The sequence below is a fragment of the Triticum urartu genome, chromosome 7 (assembly GCF_003073215.2).
Source record: "Triticum urartu cultivar G1812 chromosome 7, Tu2.1, whole genome shotgun sequence".
Lineage (NCBI taxonomy): Eukaryota > Viridiplantae > Streptophyta > Magnoliopsida > Poales > Poaceae > Triticum > Triticum urartu.
Window position 1 is genome coordinate 241,344,089 of NC_053028.1, and position 13,333 is coordinate 241,357,421.

The 13,333-nt window shown below is 45.8% G+C and overlaps 1 protein-coding gene across 5 annotated transcripts; it reads left to right on the forward strand.

The window, feature by feature from the left end:
* The first annotated feature begins 10,367 nt into the window (after nt 1-10,367).
* LOC125522389 lies at nt 10,368-12,840 on the forward strand. 5 transcript variants are annotated; one of them, XR_007289749.1, is made up of 4 exons: nt 10,368-10,966; nt 11,398-11,517; nt 11,610-11,699; nt 12,531-12,840. XR_007289749.1 is itself a non-coding variant. In XM_048687448.1 (4 exons), the coding sequence occupies exons 1-4, from the start codon at nt 10,632-10,634 to the stop codon at nt 12,612-12,614; spliced, it is 624 nt and encodes a 207-aa protein (XP_048543405.1). In that variant the 5' UTR covers nt 10,368-10,631; the 3' UTR covers nt 12,615-12,840. The 5 variants fall into 5 exon arrangements, 3 of the variants coding, with proteins under 3 accessions (XP_048543405.1, XP_048543404.1, XP_048543406.1); XR_007289748.1 differs by having other exon boundaries at nt 11,403-11,517; nt 11,623-11,699; XM_048687448.1 differs by having other exon boundaries at nt 11,403-11,517.
* The last annotated feature ends 493 nt before the right edge of the window (nt 12,841-13,333 follow it).

The window sequence follows — 13,333 nt, forward strand, 5'->3', positions numbered from 1 at the left end:
ATGTCAAAAGTGTGAAACAATTGCTTGTCTTGTCATCGGGCTTGTGCATGATTTAAATACTTTGTGTGGTGAAGATAGAGCATAGCCAGACTATATGATTTTGTAGGGAAAGCTTTCTTTGGCCATGTTATTTTGAGAAGACATAATTGCTTGGTTAGTATGCTTGAAGTATTATTATTTTTATGTAAACATGAACTTTTGTGTTGAATCTTTTGGATCTAAATATTCATACCACAATTAAGAAGATTTACATTGAAATTATGCCAAGTAGCACTCCGCATCAAAAATTCTGTTTTTATCATATACCTACTCGAGGACGAGCAGGAATTAAGCTTGTGGATGCCTGATATGTCTCCAACGTATCTATAATTTTTGATTGCTCCATGCTATATTATGTACTGTTTTGGACTATATTGGGCTTTATTTTCCACTTTTATATTATTTTTGGGACTAACCTATTAACCGGAGGCCCAGCCCAGAATTGCTGTTTTTTTGCCCATTTCAGAGTTTCGGAGAAACAGAATATCAAACAGAGTCCAAACGGAATGAAACCTTTGGGAACGTGATTTTCTCATTAGATAAGACCCAGGAGACTTGGATCCTCCGTCAAGAAAGCCACGAGGCGGTCATGAGGGTGGAGGGCGTGCCCCCTGCCTCATGGGCCCCTCGAAGCTCTACCGACGTACTCCTTCCTCCTATATATACCTATGTACCCCCAAATGATCGGGGGCAGAGCCAAAAACCTAATTCCACCACCGCAACTTTCTGTATCCATGATATCCCATCTTGGGGCCTGTTCCGGAGCTCCGTCGGAAGGGGAATAGATCACGGAGGGCTTCTACATCATCATCAAAGCCTCTCCGATGAAGTGTGAGTAGTTTACCTCAGACCTTCGGGTCCATAGTTAGTAGCTAGATGGCTTCTTCTCTCCTTTGGGATCTCAATACAATGTTCTCCCCCTCTCTCGTGGAGATCTATTCGATGTAATCTTCTGTTTGCGGTGTGTTTGTTGAGACCGATGAATTGTGGGTTTATGATCAAGTCTATCTATGAATAATATTTGAATCTTCTCTAAATTCTTTTATGTATGATTGGTTATCTTTGCAAGTCTCTTCGAATTATCAGTTTGGTTTGGCCTACTAGATTGGTTTTTCTTGCAATGGGAGAAGTGCTTAACTTTGGGTTCAATCTTGCGGTGTCCTTTCCCAATGAGAGAAGGGGCAGCAAGGCACGCATTGTATTGTTGCCATCGAGGATAACAAGATGGGGTTTTTATCATATTGCATGAAACTATCCCTCTACATCATGTCATCTTGCTTAAGGCGTTACTCTGTTTTTAACTTAATACTCTAGATGCATGCTGGATAGCGGGCGATGAGTGGAGTAATAGTAGTAGATGCAGGCAGGAGTCGGTCTACTTGTTTCGGACGTGATGCCTATATACATGATCATACCTAGATATTCTCATAACTATGCTCAATTCTGTCAATTGCTCAACAGTAATTTGTTCACCCACCGTATAATACTTATGCTCTTGAGAGAAGCCACTAGTGAAACCTATGCCCCCTGGGTCTATTCTCATCATATCAATCTCCATTACTTTATTATTGCTTTGCTTTTTTACTTTGCCTTTTACTTTTCACTTTGCATCTCTATACCAAAAATACCAAAAATATTATCTATAATCTCTATCAGATCTCACTCTCGTAAGTGACCGTGAAGGGATTGACAACCCCTAATCGTGTTGGTTGCGTTGAGCTATTGTTTTTGTGTAGGTACGAGGGACTCGCGCGTAGCCTCCTACTGGATTGACACCTTGGTTCCCAAAAACTGAGGGAAATACTTACGCTACTTTGCTGCATCATCCTCTCCTCTTCGGGGAAATCCAACGCAGTGCTCGAGAGGTAGCACGTGTCTCATGAAAAACTGAATGATGCCCTGAAGAAATTCAAAGGTGCGGTGCTTATGCTAGGAAAGTGAACGTAGGCGCCGGCCGTTGGATAATAGTACCTGATTCTCGGCGGCGTATGGGTATCGTTGTCATACTTGATAGCTAAGGATCGTCGATGGTGCTCGTGTTGTGGTTGAGTTTGGGCCGGCTGTCGCCGTTGCTGAAGAGGCTCCGGTGCTATGGTTGTGGCGCCTGTCGACATACAAGAAAGCTCATCTATGGTAAGTGAACAGTTGCACGATAAAGAGAAAAACCGAAGGAGTACAAATCGAAATAACCTGATGAGGCTGCGGCATCGATAAAGTAGGGCCGGTGGAGTTGAATATGGCGTCCGTGGAGCGGGTCCGGTGCAGTGGACGAAGGCTTCAGCGGGCGCGTTGTTCAGTGCTTTCGATGAGGCGGATCTGTTGCGGCGGACGAGGGCTTGTATGAAGGGCCAGTGAAGGGGCGGACGAGGGAGTCAGTGAAGGGCCTACGCTGTGGTGGACGAGGGCGCCGGATAAGCAGATCCGGTGCGGTGGACCATGATGGCGGTCAAGGAGATCTGGAGCGGTGGACAAGCCAGTCGCTGAAGTGGCTCCGGTGAAGTGGTGAGTTGGCAGTTGGGGGTTCCAAGGTGCGGAAGGTAGATCCGGCGGGGTGTGAGGTCCACCGCTGCGGCGGAGGACTAGATTCGGCGGCTTGCCATGGTTGGGGGGTTGGGGAGGGGAAGGGGAGGGGCTCTGGGGAAGAATGTTGGGGGCAAAGAGGGGAAAACAATGAGTTACCAAAGCAGCCCTTTTCCGTTCATGTGGCAGGGGTAAAACAGGAATATCACAGGGCTAAACTTTCAGGCGCGTGATATTTCAATGTGAGCGGGAAGTTTGAAAGCTTTTGGCGCCTAAAATTATAAGTATTCTACTCTCGTACGGCTGACTATGATATCATGGCCGGCAATTTGTTTGTTTTGCATGCAAAAAAATGTGCAAGTTTTGAAAATCAATGTCTCCAACTTGAAACTTAGATTGTCCATTCAATTCAAATATGGATCATTGAGCTACTACAATCAAATACCATCATATGGTCCAATTCAAATGAAATTCCAAATGTGTTTATCCTAAATATGATGACAAAAGCAAAAATGTGTATGTGTATGAATAAAGTGGATGATTATAAAGTTTGAACATGCCCGTATGTGTATATCTCTAGGTTTGATATATGAATTTGAAATCATGAAATCCCGGCTTAAAAAATGTACCTCCGTTTAAATGAATTACAAAAGCTAATGATGGAGTCAAATTCCAAAATTCCAATCTTAGGTTTGTAATTCTGGTACATCAAGGTATATCACGCATGTTCAAAAGTATCTTTATCTCATAGTACAAACTGTGAAACAAATTGATCAACCATGAGTGCACAATATCTCAATTACGCTAAAGTCCCTCAAATATAGACACCTCACTCTTTATCTGAAGTCAACCCCCCCACCACACACACACACATAGAGAGAAGTCGTTCTCTCCCCCAAACACCAACACACGACCACATTAACACCCCTCTCTCTTGTAAAGTCCGGACCCCAACATAGGTCTATATCACTTTGTCTCTCGGGCATGCACACATCTCTTCCCTCACTCTCTAGGTCTCTCGCTATCTCTCTTACCCAAGTACACGCACTATGTAGAGTGTATATTTCCCATACACACAAAACGTCGCCCCCAAACGTCTATCTCCCTAGTTATGTGGTTCTCGCACACTCACCTCACACACCACCCCCACTACAAACAAGCACACTTTGTCTCCTTGTGCACCACTCTCCTCTTTCTATCTCTCCCACATGCGGACCCGCCCCAACTCCTTCCCTGTATACATATATGTCGTGACTCTTTGCATAGCTCCCTAATGTATAATCATTCTCGATTTCACACATTGTTCTCTACACCATCTATTCTAGATCTCTCATGAAGTCCCTATCACACACACGATGACTCGCTTCCCTTGCGTCTCCGTTCATAGGCCAATTTCGGACAACATCAACAGTGTCTCCCTATCTATACGCCATTTAGGGACACAAACGACCCCTCTCTCCCCCTCTCTTCCTCCCTCCCTCTCTCTCTCTCCGTCGCTAGCTCTCTCTTTCTCTCGCTCTCAAACCCCTCTCCCACACACACACTCGATGTCTCTTCCAAATAGTCTGCTCCCCCGCCCGCACTCGTGCTATCTCGCAACTACACATGTCACACCATTCCCCCTTCCCTTATACTAGGTTTACATCATCAGTGGTCTCTCTACTCCACATACACTCTCTCCCTCTCACACACAAACGCGTGCACAAACACACACAGACACGCACAAACACCCATTTATCTGGATCCTCATCTCTCCTCATGTCCGCATGTGTATCTCACACAATCACTCTCTAATTATGTATATGTGTCTCCATGTTACACAACACAAAAGCCCCATGTACATGTCTCTCTCTATCCTCCACACACATAGACACAAAGAATCTGTTATCATTGCCTCAGTCTCTAACATATCACACACGCACACTGTCTCTCTCTCTCGCAAACACGCTCAACAAGGGTTTCCCCATGAATAACTTACCGTCTATTCATCAAAAGTCGTGGCAGTACGGCAAACACGAGACGTGACAAAGAATAAATCTACACATGCTTAGACCACCTAGTATGACTACTAGGACTAGAGCAAGCTAAAAAGCGCGCCGCCGTCACCCCCTCCTTGTCGGCGACGGGAAAATCTTTGTTTTACACAGTCGAGAAGTCATTGTGCTAAGGCCCCACATGCTGAGGCGTTGAATAGAATGTAGATGCTAGTTTACGGAAGCAAGTATCGATAATACGTTTGTATATCCATACTTATATTTCTTCTCTTATAAAAAATCGAGTTGGTGATGATGGTACGTGTGCCATCTTGCAATATAGACTGTCTGATCTATATCTGACGGATGGAAATTAAACTAAAAGATACCCGCACCCCTCTCCACATTTGCAGACAAGGCCTTCCCTCGTTCATCCTTATCTCCAACAAACCTCATTGTTGATCAATTAAGAAAGGAAGCCTCTGGAACAAACTAGCCTGGTGGTCGCTGCCGGCGTCGTCAATCCCCATGCCTCCACTCAGTCCGACCACCAACCACCACCACACCCCACTCCTCTTCACCTTATCTCATATTTCTCGAGATATCATTAGTTTTTACACATGGTATTACTCCCGCAAGGGTCAATCGCAACAAGTGTTTTATAAAAAAATGCATCTTGATGTTTCGTGCAATGCACGGATCTTGCTAGTACTCCTACACAAGACTAAGTTGGTGACGCTGGTGTGTCTGCCATCCGTTGTTTCTGACCATTAGATCTACATCTAATGATTGTGAGGTAAGTTGTTTCCTTTTCTCACCAACATCCCACTTGTCTACCAATTTGCAGAAAAACTCATAATTAGTATCTTAAAACCAACCACATCCCTCCCTGACCTCACCAAAACAGCCCAAGGAATATATTCTAATTGAAACATAATATATCTCTAGTGACATATGTATATCAAAATTAGAGTGTTTTGTACCAAGTTTGTGAATAAGTATTATTCTAATTATGATTCGTTGCAACGGACATGAACATTGCTAGTATTTCCAACCATGCATTTTTTCCTAGTATTCCATAGTTTCGAGTTTTCCATCAAGATATTAGTCACTCATGGTTGATATTTACTTTCAATCATGTACACATATGCACTATGTAACTAGCCTTGCTTATTGGCTTCCAAAGCTTAACTTTCATTCCTACTTACAATATGTAGAGTATTTAACAAAAAACTACCACTTTCAACCAGCCCTAGGAAGAATCTATTGTACAAAAAATAGCAAAAACATACCCAAAATTTCTTAATCCACGCCAAAAACTACCTAGTACTCCTACCGATTAGGTTCGTTTAAACCCATTTATGACAGGGTTGGCCCACACGTCCGTGCTAACGAGGCAGCTTAAACCAACACAATTTGTTTGACCGTTGACATGAGGGACCCACATCTGACCTTCTATCCTATTATTCCCCCTCAAATCATTATTTTTCCTGAACATTACTTCAAATAGTACTGATCCGTGTTCGTCGGTGGCGCCGATGATGAGCGAGTTGGCCGCCGCTCCGCTGGACGGGCCGGACGCCGCGCTGGACTCCGCACGGGTTGGCAGGCTGGCCCGAGCATGACTCATGAGTGAGCAAGCCGCCGCGCTGGCCTTCGCTCGAGCCAGATGGCTGGCCTTAGCGCGGCGCATGCGAGCAAGCCTCCGCGCTGCCGTGCCAATCTAGCTAGCAAACCTTGCAGACAAGCAGCTGGACGGAGCTATCTTGGCTAGCTAGCGGCCGCGAGCGCCGGACGGAGTTGGCATCCGGTCTGCCGCAACATGGGCTCCGCACCGCCGGCGGTTTTGACCTCGCCTTCTGCCGGCGGCGGTAGCTGCGTCCCATGGACGAGGATGACTAGGGGGATGGGTCAGAGGTAGGAGGTCACTCGAGGATTTTTGTTGGTAAGAGCATGTACAATGGTTGATAAGGTAGTCTTATCTTAAGTCTGCCACGTATGCAAGTGGTAGTAGTTTCTTGGCATTTTAGTGGTTTCTTGCATTATTAGAGCAAGTACAATAGAGCTGAGTCAGTGGGCTATAAGAAATAAACTAGTATATTTCTGCTTAGTTGGAGGAAAGAGAAGAGGAGAGAGAAGGTAAGCGGGCTCTTCGTGAAGAGCCATCTCTAGCACGTGCTCCTAGGTACTTTGTGAGAATGAGAAGTGGGCCACATAATAAAAAAGTAGTACACTCTTTTGATCTATTATTGTACATGTTGGCTATAAGATCGGCTGTAGATGACATGGCACTGGATTATAGCCAACAGCTGGCTATACTATTAACCATGCTCTTAGGGGTTTCTTGTAAGGAACAATGTATGTACTACTAGCGACAAAAGGCGATTCTAGGTTGCGTTGTACTCCAACGAGTACTACTAGTGGTCGTGGGAGTGTATACCTCGTTTTGTGGGTTCGATCCCGGCCGAACGCACGGCGGCTTTTTAAAAAAGAATAGTACTACTACACTTTGTTGCGAGCCAATATTTTACACGGGTAGTTTGAGTTTTGAAGTCAAACGGACGTGCGGCCCCACAATCTGGGTGCACTGGACAGCCTAGCCACGTGAACGGGTCTTCCTTCCCAGCATCCCGTGGCTCGCCCTAGCCGCACCTTGCTTGCAGCTTCCTCATCATCTTGTAGCATATTTAAACTAGCGCCTCCCAATTAAGCCCGAGGAGTCAGAAAAGCTTGGTGGGGCATTGGGAATTGTGCAATATGGCTCTATACGTAAAGTGCTCTACTACTACTCTGTAGCTTGTGGCGTTGCACGCATGGACTTCACTCCATTATCGGCTCTACTATAAAAGAAATTCCTCTTTGCCTCTTCGGGAGGTTCAACAGTTCGTACTCGTGTGAACCTTGCACTTGGCACTTCGCGTCTTCGGAAGGTCCAACAATGATGATACTACAGTACAATATGCTTCTAGCAATCTGACACCGATTGAACTGCTGCACGTCCACCGCGAGGGCGAGGGAGAGGGAGAGGGAGAGGGCGTTGTAGTCAAAATCCTCTCCTCGTCCTACGAACCACCGCGCGCGTGGGCGAGGGAGAGGCGTAGTAAGCAAGCTTCTCCTCGTTCGGCGAGTTGACGGGACACATCAAAGCATTACTAGTACTAGTAGTAGTAGTCCATACTGTGTCCTTTCCAATTAATATGGCTTAACTTGAAACGAGAAAAATACACTCGCGGTCAACGTATGTAACAATACGCTCTTTACGGTCACTATATATAGTTTTGCGGTGATTATACGATCACTAGCTCATCGTAGAGCACCGTATTGCACCCTACTGACCGGCCACATAGTCGACGTGGCACTTTGTTGACTGGTTAAATTGTCACCTGGTTTTTGGGTCCCACCTGTCAGTTGGCAGAGCAAAGAAACCAGTTAAACAAAACTTTACGCAGGCGTGACACGAGTCCAACCCTTGCGCGCGAACCGCCCTGGCTGTGTATGTGAGTGCATGCACGTGTCCTCCCTCGGTCTTCCAACAAAGAGTGTACATCGGCTATAAAACAAAGAGTGTAGTACATGATGTACATCTACACTTCCAATGCATTTAGCCTTTAATCTAAATCGATATTGATTGACTAATGCACCAACTTGTGCTGTAGGTATAGGCTACATGTCTATCCTTAATTACAGCATGCAACGGCCTTCATTTAATCTTCTTATCTCAATGGTCGCATGCACACATAAGTCTGCTACTTTTGGGCGTTAATTATGCCCTGGTCAATGTGTAAATCTGTAAATGTACAGTATTTCACGGACGTAGGGAGTAGGTTGAGCACTTGAGCGTGAGCGTGTGTGTTGCGTCGTGTGCTGTGTGCCGCATGGGTGCGTGAGTGTTGCGTGCGTCCATGTGTACGTGTGAGTGTTGCATGTTGCATGCATGCATGCATGCATGGGGCTTACTCCTTCCCATTGACATGTTCATATTTCAAGCTTCCTCTGTTCCCTCCATATGGTGATACTCCCTCTGTTCCCAAATAGTACGGAGTCAAATCCTCCCTCTGTTCCCAAATACGGAGTATTTGTCTTTCTACAGATTTCAACAAGTGACTAGGTACGGAGCAAAATGAGTGAAGTGAGCATAGAGGCATAGGGATACTATAGAAAGGAAGTCCTCACGATCCATTATTCACCATCGCGGTCAGAGAGAACTATTCAACTAGTCTTCGCAGTGATGTGACAATACACGCTGCAGCAGATGGGACACGTAATTAATAAGCTGAACCAGCGTGTTGGTGTTACTAAATCAGCCTTACCCAGTACTGCCATCATGTTTACCAGTAGAGCACGCTTCCGCAAATACGCCTACGCACCTCTGTCCTCCATTAACTGACATGTGGGCCCTGTTGTGGTAGACCCACATGTCATCGGTGTAACTATTTACACTCTGAAGGACGGTATATCCTAGTAGTAGTAATAGTAGAATTGAGGTTGAATGCACTTTCTTCCCCGTCTTCCACTCTTCTTCCTCCTCTCTTCTTCTTCCTCCTCTCTTCCCCATCGTCGGCGCACACCATTTACCCCCGCTCACTGCTCGCCCGCCCACGCCATCTTCCTTGGTAGCTCGCGCATACCATATCCCCCCGCTCACTGCTCGGCCACACGAGGAGAAGCTTCTTCGCTCGCCCGCCCGAATCCACTTCCCCGCTGGCTCGCAGGCACCGAAAACCCCAATGGCAGAACTGACTGACACGCAGAGCCGCGATTGGAATTCCCTCCCCGATGTTCCCTTGGAGCAGATCTGTAGTCGTATGGACCTACTCAGCACCGTCTGTCTGGCCGCATGCTCGGTGTCTTTGTACCGTCTAGTCGGCTGCAACCGGCCGACTCTTTTCAAGACACCCTGCTTGCTGATGCCTGATCCTCGCAGGTGGCCCAAACACCGACTTGACAATCCTACGGAGGTTGCCGTGGTGCCCCTCGACATGCTACCACTACCCGTCCACCTGTCCTTCATGTGCGGCCACTACTAGGCGGGCATGAAGGCCAAATGGATCGTCCTCATCCACCACACCGGTAGTCCATGGCGTCTCGTGGATATCTACACCCAGCGAGAGATCACCCTTCCATCGTTGGATACCGCCGCCATCGAGCCTCGCGGCCCGCCGTACACTCCTGCCTACTAGGCACGAGACACGTCAAGCTTTTGGCTCGACCTATGTTTGCAGAAAGTTGTAATCTGCGAAGTGCCCACACCATCAGAAGACTACATGGATTACAAGCTCATTGCCTTGTTCAACATGGGATTAGTCTATCTGGAATCCGGTCGCCATACATGGTTATGGCTCATCATCAATCCTGTTGAGGCAACATTTCTGTCTGATGCTATAGTGCATGATGGCATCGTTTACGCGGTCGATGCACAGATTGGCTGCCTATACTGGTGGAATCTATCGTCGTGTAATTGTTCTATCTCATCTCATGTTTACCTTATGAATACGACTACCTGTTCATTTGTTACAAATTTAGAATGCATAGCATGTCTATAACCACATCATTGCTATATGTTCCTCTCATTTCGTAGATTTTTATGACCACACATGTTATTGTTAGAGTTGATATGAGAACAATTGGCATCTAATGATTGTTAGAATACATATTATGAGCATAACATCATGATTGCTATATGTTACTCTCATTTACAAGATTTTTATAACAACGCATGTTATTGCTTAGAGTTGATATGAGAACAGTAGTACTCCCTCCGTCCGAAAAAAGTTGTCACCGTGTACATTTTGCAGAAAACACCCCCAGCTTCCCCCTACACAATCCGCACTCCAGGCCTCCCATTCTTCCCCTTGCTACTCCATTCTTTCAATGCTTGCTTGCCGGCGACGCCGTGACACTGCGCCGCCTCGATCCCTTCCTCCCCCTCTCACCCCACGTCGCCTTGCCCCTCCCTCCCCACCTCCGCCCACGCCGATGCCACCTTCTTCCCCCATGCCTCGTTTGAAGCTTGGAATTTTGACCGAAGGTTGGATTTTTGCGCGGCGGCCTAGCGAGGCATCCATCCCCGAGGACCACTAGCCATGGCGGCCGCCGTCCATGTCTACCTCCTCCTCCAGTGCCCCTCCTCCGTCTGCCGCCTTGTCAACCCGGTCTCTTCTCCTCGCCGTGGCGCTCCCCCCTCTCCGCTCCTCCCTCTGCGTCGGCACCTGCCAACTACCCGGCGATGCCTGCTGGCCCTCGTCCGCCCACCTGCTCGCCGTCAACCATGAAGCCCGCCCCCTCCATGGACATCGTCAACCCAAGCACTGGGAAGCACGGGTGGTCAAGGTGGAGGAGCTCACCGTCGAGCTCGCCAGAGCACTACGCGCTCAAGGCGTCCACAACACCTCCACGTGCTCAAGTCCAGAGCTCGCCGGAGCTTCAGATCCAGAGTAAACTCAAGTTCATGCTATAGTTCTGAACTGAAGTTTATTTGTACTGATAGATGTTGAAGACAGTAGACAATTAGCAAATGTCGAAGAAAGTAGACAGATTTGGACTGAATTTTGCTCAATGAATATGGAAAATTATGGTGCACCAGCATAGGGAAAATTTAGCTACTGCTTGAGCTTTTGTGTAATCTTGGTCAATGTTGAAGACAATAGACAGATTTGGACTGATTTTTTCTTTAGTAATCTTGGTCAATGTCAAAACTGTGAAAATTGAAAACAAATTCAGTAATCTTGGTCAATGTCAATGAGAAACCAGTAACTATGGAAGTCAAAATTCAGTAAAATTTTGATCTTTTACTACTGGAAAGTCTGATTTTTGATCTTTTATGCTGCATTGCTGAAAATTGACAGTATTTTTTCATGTACTGAAGTGAAGGCTCAATGCTGCATTGTTGACTGGCACATCAGGGCAACCAGCAGTCCATAAAATTACAAATGATTTCTCCATGGAGCGGAAGATTGGTGGAGGTCCATTCGGAAACGTTTATAAGGTTTGGTTATTTTCCTTTAACATCTTCTATCCTTTCCACCAATTTCCATTTGGAGTACTCATATCTTTGTATCTATGGGATTAATAATACAGGGTGTTGTGCCAGATGATGGCAGAGTGATTGCGGGGAAGAAACATCAGCAAAACGCACCGATGCCGCCTGACAAGGCATTCAACAATGAGGTTCAGAACATTAGGGCATTACCTTTAGCTTTTTATACACTTCCATGTTTGGAGCTAGGACATTTTGATCTCCAAATGCTAGTTTGACATTTCACTAGCAATTCTGAAATACTCATGCTAAAGATTGCAGGAAAATGCTTTTCTCTCTATAGTTTGAGCCACATCTATAGTGCGATCCTTTAAATTCAGATCATGTACTCCTGGGAGTTGTCTGAATTTTTTTGTTAGAACTTGGGAGTCTTACATGACCTGTAGAACATCTAAAGTTCTGTTAGAAGATTCTGTAGTTCAAGGTTTGGTCCTCGGCCGTCTGTTTCTGCTATCTCCTAATCTTAAATGTGTGTAGTTTGCTCCACATCAACTACACATACTGTCAAAACTGACAAGATGTTATACTATTGTCAAAACTGAAAACTGCTGTCATTTTAAATGAATTTCTCTGAAGACATAATTGCAGTGGCTAGTCCTGGATATTGGTGAGAATCAATATTGTGGTTGAAATTCTACGCACACTAGAGTCACTACTGTTGTGTAAATTTTGAACTAACTCAAGAAAAGTGAGCTAGAAAATTTAGTACAAGATCATTGAAATTTTGAAATTTCAGTTTCGAAGCTTCAGTTTTGCATCTCAAGTCTGATTGCCACTAAATTGAGTACAAGATCACTGAAATTTTGTTTGAAGCTTCAGTGTAAATGTTCTATTTTCAGAGTACAAGATCACTAAATACAGTTTCTTGGGGTCCTATTTTTCAGTGTAAATGTTCTATTTTCAGCGTAAAATTTTGTTTAGAAGGGCACCTTATTTTTTTAGATTCTTCTATGATCATGCAGAGACTAACGGAGATAATGGATAGTGCAAAGGAGTCTATTTGGATAATGGCAGGGGAATCCAATTGCCTCGGGGAACAAATTTGACTAAGGTAATTTATGTTGAACATATCACTTCTGTTGTTAGTCTTCTCCTGGCTCACCTCCCTCTGCTCCTAGTCAGAGAGAATGCCAATGTGGCATGGTTTCACTCAAAGACACTACAAAAAAATACACTTCCGTGATGATACATGTTTGTCACAGTAGGTCGCATTTTCTGTCATGCATGTACATCCATGACGATTTTATGACAGAATCAAGATAGTCATACCTGTGTTGTCGTAGAAGTGTTCCATGACATTACCAAAATTATCATCATGGAAGTGTCCACTTCCATGACGATAAATCCCGCGTCACAGAAGTGCTTTCGTCAAGGGTGACCGACACGTGGCATCCACCGTAACGAAACGCCATTAAGCTATCGGGTCGGATTTTGGATCCGATAACCCGTTAACAGCCCCGACCAATGGGGATTTTCCACGTGTAAAATCATCATTGGCTGGAGAAAACACGTGTCGGCTCATCGTTGGGATAGATGTCATCCACTCATTGGACAGAAGGTGCCTATGATACGTCGACACGTGGCATGGCCCAACAGAGGCCCATTCCTGTGAAAAGGCCGGCCCGTTTGACTTGGTCAAAAGGTGGCGGGCCGGCCTATGTAAAGCCTGTTAACGGCCTGTTCGCATATAGCCCATTTACAACCCGCTAACCCAAGGCCCGTTATGCCCTATCCGAATTAGGCCCAGTAGCATCGTCTGGGCCAC